The sequence below is a fragment of the Trichomycterus rosablanca genome, chromosome 10, assembly GCF_030014385.1.
Source record: "Trichomycterus rosablanca isolate fTriRos1 chromosome 10, fTriRos1.hap1, whole genome shotgun sequence".
Classification (NCBI taxonomy): domain Eukaryota; kingdom Metazoa; phylum Chordata; class Actinopteri; order Siluriformes; family Trichomycteridae; genus Trichomycterus; species Trichomycterus rosablanca.
The window spans coordinates 35,502,138-35,519,611 of NC_085997.1; the positions used below are offsets into that span (position 1 = coordinate 35,502,138).

The following is a 17,474-nucleotide window of genomic DNA, read 5'->3' on the forward strand; positions in this document are numbered from 1 at the left end:
CAAATAACCTATTTAGAACAGAACGCTGATTTTAGAATAGAATGGAGAAAAGAATATAGAATACCTTTATTTGTCATATATACATATACAGAAGTACAGTACAGAAAAATTATTTCTTCACATATCCCAGCTTGTTTGGAGCGCAGGGTCAGCCATCGTATGGCACCCCTGGAGCAGAGAGGGTCAAAGGCCTTGCTCAAGGGCCCAACAGTGACCTACGTCTGCCCTGTGATGGACTGGAAACCTGTCCAGGGTGCTTTCTGCGTTTGAAGTCTAAGTTGTACATCAGTTGTGCCCTGTAAAAACAATGTTCCAAAGAACCCTTTAAAGTGAACAATTTTTCGTACTACACTTTGGAACTACTTTATTAATGGCATTTGTGAGTGGTCCCAATTCATGGTGCACTCAGTAGAGATGGTCCCTTTTCAGAATCAGAATCAGCTTTATTCGCCAAGTATGTTTACACACACAAGGAATTTTTTTCCGGCTGTTGTTATCTCTCTACAATATACAAACAATACAATATACAGACAAGACTACACGGATAATGTACAAATTTAACACGCTAGACAGAATTTTGTGTATATACAGAAAATAGAAAAATAGCATAGATGAATAGTGAAACGTTTAAATGAAATTACAGCAATGTACAGTATGTATAAAGTGCAGTGTGGCATGTAAACAAGAGTTCAGTTCTGGTTATTGATAAGTTTAATGGCATTTGGGAAAAAACTGTTATTGTGTCTGTTTGATTTTGTGTGCAGGGCTCTATAGCGCCTGCCAGAGGGTAAAAGGTTAAAAAGTTCTAGGGTGACCAGGGTGTGAGGAGTCTGTGATTATTTTTTCTGCCTGGTTTCTGGTTCTTGTTATGTACAAGTCCTGGAGGGTGGGCAGGGGAGCACCGATGATTTTCTCTGTTCTATCCACCACTCTGTGCAATCTGCATCTGTCCTGTTTTGTGGCTGAACCAAACCACACTGTGATGGATGTGCACAGGACAGATTCAATGACTACGGTGTAAAAATGCTTCAACAGCTCCTGTGGCAGACCGTGTTTCCTCAGTTGACACAGAAAGTACAACCTTTGCTGGGCCTTTTTTGAGGATGGAGTTGGTGTTGTACTCCCACTTTAGGTCATTGGAAATTGTAGTTACCAAGAACCTGAAGGTCTCCACAGTAGACACAGTGCTGTTGAATATGGTGATGGGGAGCAGTGTTCAGGGTTTTCTTTTAAAGTCCAATACCATCTCTACAGTCTTTAGAGTGTTCAGCTCTAGGTTGTTCTGACTGCACCATGAGCACCAACCGTTCAATCTCCTGCCGATATGCAGACTCATCTCCATCCTGAATTATTTTTTAATGGACCTCAACCTTTTAGAGGAAAAAACTAGATTTATGTGGCTTCTTAACAAACGGAGGAGATAAACATTTAGTTCCGGGAGTCTCCCGCATATACATAGCGGCTCCCTGATGCCCGCAAGTCAGATAAAATCTCCCGGAATCTAAAACGAGCGGCCAAGAGTGCTCACACACGCGCGCACACACACACACACACGCGCACGCAGGCGACACAGACTTTATTCCCGATCATGTATTAAATGCGTTATCTGATATACAATCTAGCGCACTGTGTAGGGAACATAAATCAATTGTCTTATATACTGTCTAGTGCACTATGTAGGGAACATAAATCTGTTATCTGATATACAATTTAGTGCACTATGTAGGGAACATAATTAATTATGTAATACACTGTCTAGTGCACTATGTAAGGAACACAAATCATCATCTAGTTATACTTTCTAGTGCACTATGTAGTGAACATGAATGCGTTATCTAATACACTATCTAGTGCACTATGTAGGGAACATAATTAATTATGTAATACACTATCTAGTGCACTATGTAGGGAACATAATTAATTATGTAATACACTATCTAGGGCACTATGTAGGGAACATAAATCCATTAACTAATACGCTACCTAAAGCATTATGTAAGAAACATAAGTCTATTATATAGTACACTATCTAGTGCACTAAGTAAGGAACATTAATCTATTATCTTTCACACTATCTAGTGCACTATGTAGTACACATTAATGTGTTTGTGATGCGAACAGTGAGCTTAGTAGCTCAGTTAGCAGCTCCTAAAAGTTCTGATTAGATAGATAGATAGATAGATAGATAGATAGATAGATAGATAGATAGATAGATAGATAGATAGATAGATAGATAGATAGATAGATAGATAGATAGATAGATAGATAGATAGATTGATTGATTGATTGATTTGTCATTGCTCAGTACAGGTACAAGGCAACGAAATGTAGTTAGCATCTACCAGAAGTGCAAATAGTAGCATTGTGCAAAAAAACAGAGAATATTAGTAACATATACCTATGATTAATATGAATATAAAGTTATACTATAGCTATTTACATATATGAAATTATATCTATGTACATAGTACTATATACATAATAGCAATAATAACAATAAGCATATTAATAAAAAAATGAATATGTATTATAATAATAACAGTAATAATAATAATAAAGATTAGTTGGGTATATATTAGTAATAACAGTACTTGTAATAAAGGATGAGTAAATAGTAACTATACAGCTGTAACTATAACTATGGTGGATGGTGGAAAAAAAACTATAACTATACATATATATGTATGACAGTTGTGTAAAGTGCAGGTGCAATGATAAATAATTACGACAGTCCAGTGTGCAGTCCGGGGTGAGGGTAAAGTGCAGGTGCAACTTGTGCAATGATAAATGTGCAATGATAAATAGTAACACAGTCCAGTGTGTAAGCAGAAGGTGCAATGATAAATAATAAACAATAGGTCCAGTGTTTAGTCCAGAATGTCCAGAATGTTGTGTGTTATAGGCGAATAGTGGTGTTCAATAAAGTTATTGATGTGGGAAAAAAACTGTTTTTGAGCCGACTGGTTATCACCCATATCCTTTGGTGTGTGCAAGAGGTTTTTTAGCCTTTTTTTTTTTTTTTGGGCCTGGGGGGTCGGGGTCGAGGTCCGGGGGTACCTCCCTGAAATGAGTTTTTGCAGCTTGGGATGTCTGTAAATTTGTTGTAAATATGACCTGATGTGGGTTTAATAAGTGGTTCAGAAACTTTACCTCAGTGCAACAAAATAGAAAACAGAGGGTGCATTGAATTTGGCAATACACTACATGGCCATAATTATGTGGACACCTTACCATTAGCTTGTGGGAATATGTGTTAATTTACTTAAACGAGCCTTGTCAAAGACATGTTCTGATATTGGACAAGGTATAGCACGCATTTCACTTTGCATTTTTACACAAAAGTGCTAAATAAGGCTAAGGTAAGGGCAGGCTGTGCTAAATCTTTAAGTTTAAAACATCCAATAGATGAATAAATTCGCAATGCTATTAAAGAGTCGTTCGGGAGCTAAACGAGTCCGACTCTGATTGGTAAACTGAGTCAGTTCATATGACTCACTACAAAGAGCCGAGAGCCAATCAACACTTGGTTCGGGAAAACCGTTGATGAACTTCAACCAATAGCGGACGAGTATAAAAGTACAAGGCCAAATGGGCGGGACTAATCCGCCCACAGCCGTGATCAATTCAAATTGACTCGATTCTTTCCTGTGAATCAATGTGTGTTTACATGCAAAAATGGTCTTAATATTTAGGGTAAATTATGTAGTTTTTAGGTTTACACGTACTTTTAACCACGTTGTTACATCAGTAATCAGATTTTATTCATTCAATTCCGAAGAGATAATTGTTTAAAAGGGCTGTTGGATTAGATTAGCAGCCTGCTAGCTCGATCTGACACTTGAGTACATCTTAACAACTGTTTAATGTGCTAATTATTAGACTTATTGGTTATTAACTTTTTAAAAATACTAATCAGATAAATAGCATTTGAATCCAGTGCCCTTTTGCGATCATTCTTTGGCACACTACTTGAAATTTAACTAAAAAATGTCAAACTGTGACACCATGCATACTCATTGTCCACATTAAATGATAAGATTTTATAACAACAGACCTGTGAATATACCATTCTAACAGTTTCAGATTGGGCACAGACTTAAATAAAAAGAACCTTATCAGTAAAACAAGTGCCTAAAAGAGATACTCAAGTAGGGCCCTTATTGAACTCATCCTTGGATAAAAGTCAGTCAAATAACAAAATGACTTTAGCTGCATCTGAAATCGCACACTTCCATACTGAACAGCTACCAAGCTACCTTCGTGGTCTAATAAAACCCCACTCTGTACCACGCAATCTCCGAGCCACTAGTCTCGCCCGACTTGATCCTCCACCCAGGACTTGAGGAAGACGAGCATCAAGGTTCTTCTACGTACTGGCACCCAAGTGGTGGAACGAACTGAGTCTCTTGCTGTCTTTAAAAAACGATTAAAAACCTTCATCACCTTTTTACTAAACATTTAAGCTGACATGTACTTTGTACTTACTAACACTCACTAATTAATTTCTTGCAAAAAAAAAAAAAAAAAAAACTTTGGTTCTGACAGGGTTTCAGCAGATTTGTGTTCTTGGACTGTTGTTAACTTAAACTAGAGTAAGGTAATGTTCACCATGGAAGTACTTCTGTACGTCGCTCTGAATAGGAGCATCTGCTAAATGCCAAAAATGTAAATGAACAGTATGCGAAAGCGGTTAGTATGTTCGAATAAGTAGTATACATTAAACAGCACGCTAAAAGTACCAGGATGACCTACTGCGGTCTGTTAATCTATCCCATAATTCAACTGAAGCTGCAAAGGCGTTCGTAGTGGAGAAGAAAGATGACGGAAAGAAAGTAAGACAAACATTAAAAATGTTATGATTAAGTACAACCCTGAATAATGTTATGAGTAGCTTTGTGGAGAACGACAAAATTAACTGTGGCGATGACACGTCATGCATCATGCAATGTTGGTAAGATGGTGGATGTAGTATGTATGAAGTTGTGAGCATACTGCACACTTGCGTACTGAAAGAGCGTACTGCTTTAGCGGCCGAGCAGTGCATACTGCCTCGAATGTAGTACGTACTGTTTAAGTATGCGATTTCGGACGCAGATTTTGTATTCTAGAATGACATTGGTGATCCATTTGATAAGCTCCAGGACCAGTAAGGTGATAAAGAAACAGTAACACTAAACCATAGACTATCGATTTGTTTTATTTTTTTTTCAAGCAGTGTTTGTATGAGGCTGGTTGGCAAGTGAAAGTTGCCTTGTTTCAGAAAATGAGGTACTGGGTTCAACCTCACAAGACTAAAGAAATATAAAAATAAAACCCTCCAAAACTAATGGCCAGGGCGCGAAACATAATAATTAGACAATAATATGATGCAAACACTGCAGAGTTGAAATCATTTATTTTGTGTGACATGCTAATTAGCATGTGGCTCATGGCCAGCATAGCAGCATTTTTCCCACCTAGTCAAAAATGTGTAGTTACAACACAGTGAAAACACATTATTTCTTTACACTGTAAACATCTAGTACAGAGATGAGAAAAAATAAACAAAAAAGAGAGAATTTGATGATTCTCCTAAGAGCAATATGTAGGTCTTTCAAGTTTCCATGTTTATCCGAAATAGTCCTTTTTTCGGCGATATGTGAGCATAATTACTTGTCGTCAAAGCACAAAGTGTAGTACAGTTTTTTTTTGATGCACCATCTTGGTTTCACACAAAATATGTCTGATAAAAAAGCAGCATAACGATTGATCATTTTTATTCCTTCTTGTTCGCCTTAGTGGCTCGTTACTCTTCTGTCAGCCATGCGAAAAACTGAACCTCGAACATCCGAACAGGATCCTGAACTGGAGTGAAAGTCATGATGCTTCTTACCTGAAAGCTTTCTATTGAACGTTGGGTTCTGATATGAAGATGCAAATGATCCGTAAGACACTGAATAACTGTGCAAATACCACCTCCCTGCTCCCCCCCACAAAAAAAAAATATCATGAAGAAATAATAAAAAAATATATATACACACAGAACACATTTGTAAACTGAGCGATCATGGACACTGCTTCTGTTGACTGGCAGAGCTCCCGCGTTCCTCGTTCCACTCTCAAGGTGAACCAGACGATGTGGTGGGTAGCCCTTGACGGCGTTACCATGGAAACCTGTCTCCGAGCGACACCATCACTCCGGGCGCTGCTTATGATCCAGCGAAGCTGAAGGACGAAGATACATCTTTGGCTTTCAAAGAAAATTCCCAAACACTTCAATCAACTCTTTAATAATTAGATGCTAATCGATGCTGAAATGTTCAAGTTGTATCAACTGAGATTGTTTTCACATCTGATGTTTTACTTTAGGCATAATTTACATAATATTGCATTAAATATTCACACGCACTGATGGGCAGCAATGATGAAGATGTTATTAAAATATAATAATTAAGTGTTTGTATTCAGGCCACATAGGACTAGCAGATACAAGCATGTTCAGTTTCTCCAAGGGCTCATTAACAACTAATCTAAGAATCACAAAAGATTCCTGGCAAACAGCAGACGTCTCGAAACTAAACATCAAATCTCATCTGTTGTTTTTGTGATGAAATGCTGCTTTTGTCTTTCATCACACAATCAGAATCTGGTTCAACATGCTGGTGGTTACTGTGGTGATGCTTTGGTGCATCAGGACCTGGATGGTAACTTCTGGTATCAACGAAACAATAAATTCCACCCTTTTTAAAAAAAATCTGCAATTCTGATAGCAGAATGTATTATTTATGATTAATTAGAGCGTCAATAATGTATATCCTACTATAAAGAGCAAGACTGAAATGTTCTCCCTCTTTGCACCCAGTTTGTGCATGCTCAATTCCCTGTAAACTCCTTCGACACGAAGGATGCCGCCAGATGCATCTTTCTTACGGAAAGCCTCAGCCACGCCCAAGTATATCTGTTGAGTGCCTGGCCAGACACGAGGCACATCCAAGACCCAAACTCAAGAGTCGCATATTTACGAGAGGTAGCACCAGTTTAACTACAGCTGTTCTTACCGTTTTTATGTTTTAACGTTTTGGATCTTCTGGGTGAATTTGGATTCTGCAAATAAAGAAAAACAAAAGTATTTTTACATCTTTTCTTCAGTTATTTTAAGTTTTTAGGTAGTTAGAACAGAGGGGGAAATCTGTTATATGCTACACTAATGATGCTAGGGTGTTCCTTTCATTTAAAATATATTTAAAAAAATATTTGATCATTACTGCAAAGAGAAAAAAACTCACCAAATTGATCGGTTGTTTCAATGAATGTAAAAGTACCTTATCTGCTTTTCTCTTCTTGGCTGCAACAAAAAAAAAAAAATCCAATATAAATAACATGTATAATTCATCCAAGAAATTGTACCATTAATTGCAGGACACTAAACGCCAGTGGTTCACAAACTGTTTAGATCAAGTAACAACACTGATTAAGCCAACCAGTCCAAGTACCACCTATAACTCATATAATAGAAACAGTTGAACCACATACAATGAGTCTGTATATTCTAAATCTTCCTGTTTAGGATTGTGGTCTTGGTTCTGTTCACCTCAGTATGAGTAAATCCCAAACTTTTTGTAGCAAAGGTGTTCACAAGTCACAAAATACAAGTCTGAGTCAAGTCACGAGTCTTTAGGCTAGAGTCCGAGTCAAGTCACGAGTCTTTAGGCTAGAGTCCGAGTCAAGTCAAGAGTCAATATAATAAACACAAAACATATATTGGAAATGTAGTGTAGAAATAAACAAATAATCTGTAAATTCAGATAAAAAAACAACAGATTAGCGATTGTATTTTGCCGTTTTACTTCGTGCCTTTACTTTCCTAGACATTGTGCAAATGAATGTAATTTCCGTAACAAGAAGGTACCAGTTAAAAGCTTAAACGGATACAATTTGTTTTCATTGCAAAACAAAAGCGCTCGATAAATCATGGCACAGCGGCCAAAATCATAACCACTGCTTACCTTAGCTTCTGTTCCTCCAGATGCTATTACATTTATAAGCGTGTGTCCCATTAGGAACAGAATCCGTTATTTTGTAAATGTGCTTATAATTAAAAACCTCCAAACTTTTCCCGGTTGTGAAGTAAAACAGGAACTCGTTAGAAAGCAGATCAAGCGTTTCACTGACACATCATCTGTGTGACACAAACTGAATAAATGCAAATAACAGCACTTCTTACTAAAAATTACAGTCAGATGGTCTGATTGGTTCAGAAAGCGGTTATTCCAACAATTAGCGCCAATTCTGTAGGAGCGTTCCATTCACACCAGTTGTTCCAGTGAAGTGCACTACGTAGGGTATTCCACCATTTTAAGTGAGATTCCAATTCAAAGGTAACGAAAATGTTCAAATGAAGTGAACTTTAAACTGTGTAGGGAGTAGAGAGCGACGCTTCATCACTACGCCGGAAGCTGGCTGGAACATTTACCCATTGCGTGCATTGCGGGTTAAGACGGCCAGAGCGTTATTAGAGAGCAGAATATTTATAATAATAAAAATTAAATATACATATAATTGTCACACGTAACTAATGTTAACACATGCTGACGCTAAGGACTCTTATTGTTTACGAGTCATTTTTTGGTGAGTCAGGAGTCGAGTCAGAGTAATTTGAAACGAGTCCGAGTCGTTTCAAGTCTGAAGTCGCTGTGTGTGCGAATTATGTGTGACTTGATGTTAGAAGCAGGAAAAATGGGCGAGTGTGAGGATTTGAGCGAGTTTGACGAGGACCAAATTGTGACGGCTAGACGACTGGGTCAGAGCATCTCCAAAACTGCAGCTCTTGTGGGGTGTGTCCCAGTGTGCAGTGGTCAGTATCTATCAAAAGTGGTCCAGGAAAGGAACAGTGGTAAACCGGCGACAGGGTCATGGGCGGCCAAGGCTCACTGATGCACGTGGGGAGCGAAGGCTGGTCCGTGTGGTCCGATCCAACAGACGAGCTACTGTAGCTCAAACTGCTGAAGAAGTTAATGCTGGTTCTGATAGAAAGGTGTCAGAATACACAGGGCATCACAGTTGCAGGGCTGTTTTGGCAGCAAAAGGGGGACCAACACAATATTAGGAAGGTGGTCATAATGTTATGCCTGATTGGTGTATATGTGCCCAAGCAGGAACAGCATTAACACGCACAGGGGAACTACAGACACAACACTCACCTTTCTTTTCTGCACCGTAGGACCAGTCGTTATCATTAACGTCATCGTTATCCTCCTGATCGCTCTCCGATTTGTTTGTGTTGTTGCCGCTGGCTATTCTGAATGGTGCGAAAGAGGAAGCATGAGAAATGAGAAACATGCAACAGCAAAGCACTTGATTAAATCAGCTGTGAACACTTCATTTATAGTGTAGCAAGAAATAAAAACAGCTGTCTTTTATATATATTTCGTTTATACATTTTCTCCCTTTTTCTCCCGACTTTTTAGCGCATCTAATTACCCAATTGCGTTATGCTTCCTTTCCACTGATGCCGATTCCCGCCCTGACTGAGGAGAGCGAGACTGACACTGCCCCCTCCGACACGTGTGCAGTAGCCGACTGCATCTTTTCACCGGCATGAGGCGAGTTTATATGCGGATCAGCCTTGTGCACGGAGACCCACACCCCGATCAACGCATTATTCCTCGACTCTGTGCAGGCGCCATTAATCAGCCAGCAGGGGTCATAATTGCATCAGTTACGAGGTCCCTATCCAGCTCCTATCCTTTATAAACAGCAGCCAATCGTTGTTCATGTAGGCGTCCAGTCTGCTGGATGAGTTTGAAATGTTAGCTCTGGTGTGCTAGTGTGTTTTACCGCTGCGCCATCTGAGCGCCTCTCAACAGCTGATTTTAACATTTGCATTTTTCTTTCAAATCCCTTTTTTATTTACAGTGGGGCGAAAAAGTATTTAGTCAGCCACTGATTGTGCAGGTTCTCCTACTTAGAAAGATGAGAGAGGTCTGTAATTTTCATCATAGGTACACTTCAACTATGAGAGACAAAATGAGAAAAAAAAAATCCAGGAAATCACATTGTAGGATTTTTAAAGAATTTTATGGTGGAAAATAAGTATTTGGTCAATAACAAAAGTTCAACTCAATACTTTGTAACATAACCTTTGTTGGCAATGACAGAGGTCAAACGTTTCCTGTAAGTCTTCACCAGGTTTGCACACACTGTAGCTGGTATTTTGGCCCATTCCTCCATGCAGATCTCCTCTAGAGCAGTGATGTTTTGGGGCTGTCGCTGGGCAACACGGACTTTCAACTCCCTCCACAAATTTTCTATGGGGTTGAGGTCTGGAGACTGGCTAGGCCACTCCATTACCTTGAAATGCTTTTTACGGAGCCACTCCTTCGTTGCCCGAGCGGTGTGTTTGGGATCATTGTCATGCTGGAAGACCCAGCCACGTTCCATCTTCAATGCTCTCACTGATGGAAGGAGGTTTTGGCTTAAAATCTCACGATACATGGCCCCGTTCATTCTTCCCTTAACACGGATCAGTCGTCCTGTCCCCTTTGCAGAAAAACAGCCCCAAAGCATGATGTTTCCACCCCCATGCTTCACAGTAGGTATGGTGTTCTTGGGTTCTTCTTCTTCCTCCAAACACGACGAGTTGAGTTTTTACCAAAAAGTTCCATTTTGGTTTCATCTGACCACATGATATTCTCCCAATCCTCTTCTGGATCATCCATATGCTCTCTGGCAAACTTCAGACGGGCCTGGACATGTACTGGCTTAAGCAGGGGGACACGCCTGGCACTGCAGGATTTGAGTCCCTCTCGGCGTAGTGTGTTACTGATGGTAGCCTTTGTTACTTTGGTCCCAGCTCTCTGCAGGTCATTCATCAGGTCCCTCCGTGTAGTTCTGGGATTTTTGCTCACCGTTCTCATGATCATTTTGACCCCACGGGATGAGATCTTGACCCCAAGGGAGATTATCAATGGTCTTGTATGTCTTCCATTTTCTTACAATTGTTCCCACAGTTGATTTATTCACACCAACCTGATTGCCTATTGTAGATTCACTCTTCCCAGCCTGGTGCAGGTCTACAATTTTCTTCCTGGTGTCCTTTGACAGCTCTTTGGTCTTGGCCATGGTTGAGTTTGGAGTCTGACTGTTTGAGGCTGTGGACAGGTGTCTTTTATACAGATAACAAGGTCAAACAGGTGCCATTAATACAGGTAACGAGTGGAGGACAGAAGAGCTTCTTAAAGAAGAAGTTACAGGTCTGTGAGAGCCAGAAATCTTGCTTGTTTGTTATTGACCAAATACTTATTTTCCACCATAATTTACAAATAAATTCTTTAAAAATCCTACAATGTAATTTCCTGGATTTTTTTTTCTCATTTTGTCTCTCATAGTTGAAGTGTAGCTATGATGAAAATTACAGACCTCTCTCATCTTTCTAAGTAGGAGAACCTGCACAATCAGTGGCTGACTAAATACTTTTTGACCCCACTGTAAGTCTTTTTCTTTATGTCTAGACATTCTAATGTAAACCCACACCAGTTAAAGCTAATTCTGTACATAATTACTGTGTGAGGGTTCTTCAAAAAGTTTTAGCACTGTTTTTAACTCTATTTATTAAGAATTTCAAAAACAGAATACATCACTTTTCTACATCGTCAGCTTCCGATGCATTTTTCCAGCATCGTACCAACTTTTTAATGCCATCAACAAAAAATGCCATTGTAGCCATTGATGCAGCACTGCTTTCACATCATCATCACATGAACATCTTCTTCCCCTTAAAGCTTCTTTAAGTGTCCAAAAAGGTGGAAATCAGATGGAGCTAAATCCGGACTATAAGCGGCTCTCAGTCTCTCAGACACGGCCGATTACTCCTCCTCCACCCTCACCGCTTATAACCAAAATATAAAAGTGTGGAAACTTTTTGAAGATCCCTCTTCTTTTTTTTCCATCATGTTGGATCATATAGGTATTTACGTATGTACCTCAGTCCAACATGGGAAAGACATTTCAAGTAAAAATTCCCTAAGTTTCTTCTCTGAGTACACGACACTACGCTGCTTTATGCTAACCATACAAATATATCGTCACTGTCCGATGGAAAACACTTATCTCCAAAAACCCAATTTTTTAAGAAAAATAAAAGACTTTTTCCCCTGACTGTAACGGTGCAAACAAACCACAGATGGCGACATTTAGATACAATTCAGCACAGAAATGAAGGTATATCTTTATCAGGTCGTTAGTCCATCGGTTTTATATGTAAAATGGACTGTGTATTAATATAAATCATGTTTACAACCATGCAATTGAATAACCTGAATAAACTGTATAGATGAAACATTACGCATTTCTCAATCAGTACCGGAGGGGAAGGATGAGGAGAAAAGCAGTTTTAACCTCGTTAAAGAGATTAAAGTGATTTTTCATCTTTTCATTGGTCATTTTGATATTCGCTGCTATGGACAGACAGAGATTAATACCCACAATCAACACGTAAAAAAGTGTAAACCGCTAAAAGTGGAGATACGTGTTTTTTATCGGACAGCGACGATATGTTATATTATACAATTGTACCAGGTGTGTGTGCTCGTACCTGCGGTTGGCGATTCGGCTGCTGTTGCGGCCCATGCCCAGGCACTTCTCCAGGTGAGGGGCGAAGCGTGAGGCGGCGATGCTCCGGCTACAGTTGGGACAAACGCACTCTTTGTTTTTCCACTGGTTGTATACCTGCCCGAAGATGTCCACACCGGGCTGGTCCACGATTTCTAACACAAGGGAAACGAAATCATGTTCAAGCTCATACAGACAGATTTCCAGAAAAGTAAAAACACCCATCAGGCTCGTTACGCTTTCACGGTAACTTGGTTAGTCACGGTGTACCATGTAACAGGTACTAATAAATATATGTATCTTCATATGTATGTTTCTACACTCACTGTCCATTTTATCAGCTCCACTTACCATACAGAAGCACTTTGTAGTTCTACAATTACTAAATGTAGTCCATCTGTTTCTCTACATACCTTTTTAGCTACCTTTATATATATATATATATATATATATATATATATATATATATAAAATTTTCCCCCAATTACCCAATTGCATTATGCTTTCTCTCTACTGATGTTGACCTCCACTGACTAACACACATCCCCTCTGACATGTGAGCAGTAGCCGACCACTTCTTTTCACCCGCAAGAGGCGGGATTTGTGCATGGAGAGCCACACCCTGATCCCATTATCCCTCGTCTCTGTGCAAGTGCCATCGATCAGCCAGCAGAGGTCATCATTGCAGCAGTTATATGGAATCCTCTCCGGCACCCACCTTACAAACAAGCCAATCACTGTCCGTGTAGGTGCTCAGCCTGCCGGTAGCAGTACCGCCCCACAGGTACTAAAATATTTGCTAGAACATTTCAGTGAGGTGCTCGGGTGGAGGAGCAGTCCAATCTGCTTGCTCAACACTCCCAGGAGGCCTGACCCCGAGAGCTGTGAGACGGGATTTATTCATTCAGACACACATACACACACCCATTCACCTATAGGGCAATTTTGTATCTCCATTTAACCTTGACTGCATGTTTTTGGACTGCCGGAGGAAACCGGAGCTCCCGGAGGAAACCCACGCAGACACGGGGAGAACATGCAAACTCCGCACAGAAAGGACCCGGACCGCCCCGCCTGGGGATCGAACCCAGGACCTTCTTGCTGTGAGGCGACAGTGTTACCCACCGAGCCACTGTGCCACCCTGAGACGGGATTTAAGTATATCCAAATCAAGACAATACAAACATCTTTGTTAGATTTAAGGGGATAAAGTTTAATTAGAGAGCTTGTGTGGCACAGCAGTCAAATACGCTAATCTACCATGGCAGAGACCTGGGTTCGGATCTCTGTGGTGATACCGGTCTGGGAGAGAGAAAAGAGAAAGTTGAGAAGTACAGAGAGCATAGCATGATCCTCGGTGTGTGTTAAAGCTCTCTGTAGTGAAATAGACTGATGATTGACTTCAGGTACTTTTATTAGCTCAGTTTACAGTTAAAACTGGACTTTAGTGGCGTAATAATGTTCGGTTTGGCTAACACACTATTCCGTTTCGCTACGTGAATAGCTAATTAGCCAAAATCTGTAACATATTTGTCCTGTATTCATTTTAATGTATACAGTATATCATAATGTAAAACCAAGGCGCTTGTGCATCAGTTCAGTGTCCGTTACCGAAGTCCTTCGTGCTGTCCTGGTCAGTGTCGTCCAGGAAGAAGTAGCCCTGCTTGACGGCCCGGTGAACCTCAAAGCAAAGCCCCAAGCATGCATCCTCCACCAGGTCAGAGAGGATCTCCTGAGCGATGCCCTGCAAGAAAACAACCGTACTTCAAGCTTTTAGTGACAAACCAAACGGAGCTGCTGAGAACAGAACAGGACGGATTCCGACACCGAATCAGACAGACTGAACGCACCTCCATCTTGCTGTTGTCCATGCAGGACAGGGCCGTCTCCTCCATTTTCATTGGCAAAGACTGCGGGAGGAGGCGTCTACATGCTGGAGCGCAGAGCTGCGACAGCAACACAACACACACACACAAATTAATCTAGCATCAATATTGATAATCATGAGTGACATATCAGTCAGGTCCTAATGAAACAAAGGGTTCTCAACTCATTTTCGTTTAGTTAGGGACGTGCAGCATTAATAAAGTCTTCACTTATTACTGCTATTATACAATTATTTTATCATAACAGAACAGAATATTGAGCAGAGCTGCAAAGCATCAAGAGAGATCATGTCTGAATGACCTTATTTGAATTTAAAATGTAAGTGTTGGTGTTCATGCTGCGTCATAGCAGGCCAATTTCTTCATTTCAGTTTTTGGCGGTTGAAGGGAACCCAGAGTACACAGATGAAACCCAAAAGGACACAGCGGAATGCCTCCATGCAGACCTGGGTGCTAGGATTGCACCCATGTCCTCACAAGCCCTAGCTGTGCACCACCCAAACCATCTTATGCAAAACGAAACCTCATGGGCAGTTGTAGCCTAGCGGTTACGCTACTGGACTAGTAATCGAAAGGTTGCAGGTTCAAGCCCCACCACTGCCAGGTTGCCACTGTTCGATTGCTTAGACAATATACTGTCACTGTACTGTTTTGGATAAAAGCGTCTCCTAACTGCCAAAAATGTAAATGCCTTAAAAATCTTGAAATATTCAAAATGCATCAATAAAAAACCCTAAAGGACCTCAGGTGCAGCAATGTTGTTGGGATTTTTAAATACTTACTGTTTATACTTACTGGCCTTTTTATTAGGAACACATTCTGTCATCACTCGTCGCCACTGTAGGTGTACGGTTTGAAACCAGCACTATTTTCCCTCATTCACAGCCTCTTATTAGCAAACGGTTTCTGAATAATTCATTTATTAGGATTTTAACGTCAAGTTTTACACACTTTGGTTACATTAATGACAGGAACGGTAGTTACTGCTTACACAAGATTCATCAGCTCAAGTTTTAATATCAAACACAGTCATGGACAATTCTGTATCTACAATTCACCTCATTTGCACGTCTTTGTACTGTGGGAGGAGAACATGCAAACCCCACACAGAAAGGACCCGGACCTTCTTGCTGTGAGGCGACAGTGCTGTCCACCGTGCTGCTCCAGTTTCTGATTACGTGGTGCTCTTGGCTTTGTATTTTTTTACTGGAGAACTATATTCCGACCAGCATTGACACTGAGGTGATTACAAAACCCAACAACACTGCTGCACCTGATACACTCATACTAGTACAACACACACAGCTATGTCAAGTATCATTGCAGTGCTGGGATTGGTCAAGCGTTCTCGATATCTGGTCAGTGAGGGTCTCATATGGACCCATTTCCATTACTGTGTTCACTTCCCAAACCATAAAGTGTCATTATTAGGAAAGCTGGTGGAACACGGGGGTAAACACGCTTCTATCTCATTTTTTTTTTCTTGATTTAGTGTTTTCCCTGGTCAACTTCATTGTAGTCTGTAAATGTAAACATATTTATTATATATAATTGGAAAGAACATCATGCTAAACACACCTCTATCCAATTTTTTTGGGGTGTGTAGCAGGCATCACATTCTAATTGTGATCATATTTACAAAATATAATGAAGTTCACAAATCACAGATTCTTCATTTTATCGCGTTTTACAAAACGTCCCAACATTTCTGGACATTGGGTTTGCCTAATAGGAAGCACATAAACCAGAATGACATGGCAATAGCCTTTTAATCAGGCCTTACAGCTGTACAGCAGTCATCATGGTGAAGTGGAAGTACTAAAAACACTGTATGAGACTGAATGTCCACTGCTATGACGTGTTAGGGACAGGACTGATGGACAATAAATCACACACTTTTAATTGTCTATAACATAATAACATAACCAGGCCTGAGAACTGATGTTTAGAGGCATTCCTCTAACAAAGGGACACACAGACACACACACACACAGAGCTACAAAGGTCTGGCTGGACACTGCAGACAAGACAGATTTCAAACATCAAAGTGTAAACGGCAACATCAAAGATAAAGTTTATAAACATTTGCAGGTTAAACTATTCTGATATTAGTACTAAACACACAAAAAACTCAAACATTAAACCTTCAGCCCAAATCCCGACTGGTTTTCATGATCAAAACGTGACCACAGAGCCAGAAGGTTCAAATCAAAGCTGAATTTACAAACAAATGTATCAATCTGATTCCTCTTCAAAGGCAGATTTGAACAGATCAAAGGCGCCGACACTGAAACATGGTAACAGAAAGTGTGTTTAATCTCAGGGTTCGTGTCTGTACCTTCTGCAGAATGGCCGCTCTCCCCTCTTCTGATCGATCCTGCTCCTAATCTGTAAATTATCTCTCATTTAGTCCAGCGGCAGGGTGTAAAAGATCAAACAAAACAGATCAGGTCCGATCCGGGAGCAGCTTGTGTTTAAAAGCTCGAATCGGCGCATTAATAATCCGGTTTAAACAGCGACATCTCATCCGCTCCTGCTCCCCATCCACACCAGGCCTGAGTAATCGATCCCGGGGCTGGAGATGGTCGATTCACAGAGGGGGCGGAGCCAACAGGTTTCATGGGAACTGAACGTGGGCGCGATGAGAATGACATCAACATTCATTCATTCATTTATCCATCTATTTATTTATTCATCAATTAATTCATCTATTCATTCATTCATTCATTCATTTATTTATTTATTTATTTATTTATTTATTTATTTATTTATTCATCAATTACTTCATCTATTCATTCATTCATTAATTTATCCATTTATTTATTCATTTATTTATTTATTTATTTATTTATTTATTCATTTATTTATTTATTTATTTATTCATTTATTTATTTATCCATTTATTTATTCATTTATTTATTTATTCATCAATTAATTCATCTATTAATTCATTCATTTATTCTTTCATTTATTCATTCATTTATTTATTTATCCACTTAT

General features: G+C 39.9%; 1 protein-coding gene across 3 annotated transcripts; it reads right to left on the reverse strand.

Moving 5' to 3' along the window:
• Window positions 1-5,378: 5,378 nt before the first annotated feature.
• Window positions 5,379-17,018, reverse strand: atxn7l3b (ataxin 7 like 3b). 3 transcript variants are annotated; one of them, XM_063003243.1, is made up of 8 exons: window positions 16,813-17,018; window positions 14,439-14,534; window positions 14,200-14,332; window positions 12,572-12,743; window positions 9,180-9,277; window positions 7,302-7,324; window positions 7,038-7,083; window positions 5,379-6,204 (listed from the first exon to the last, which is right to left on the reverse strand). In XM_063003243.1, the coding sequence occupies exons 2-8, from the start codon at window positions 14,487-14,489 to the stop codon at window positions 6,173-6,175; spliced, it is 555 nt and encodes a 184-aa protein (XP_062859313.1). In that variant the 5' UTR covers window positions 14,490-14,534; window positions 16,813-17,018; the 3' UTR covers window positions 5,379-6,172. The 3 variants fall into 3 exon arrangements, 2 of the variants coding, with proteins under 2 accessions (XP_062859313.1, XP_062859312.1); XM_063003242.1 differs by having other exon boundaries at window positions 7,266-7,324; XR_010013861.1 differs by having other exon boundaries at window positions 7,038-7,324.
• Window positions 17,019-17,474: the final 456 nt, after the last annotated feature.

Coding starts and splice junctions, on each gene's coding strand:
- atxn7l3b (XM_063003242.1), bottom strand. CDS start 14,489: ATGAAAATGGAGGAGACGGCCCTGTCCTGCATGGACAACAGCAAGATG. Junction 14,333..14,438: donor TGGACAACAGCAAGATGGAG/GTGCGTTCAGTC, acceptor GTTTTCTTGCAG/GGCATCGCTCAGGAGATCCT. Junction 9,278..12,571: donor AGCCGAATCGCCAACCGCAG/GTACGAGCACAC, acceptor CGCACCATTCAG/AATAGCCAGCGGCAACAACA.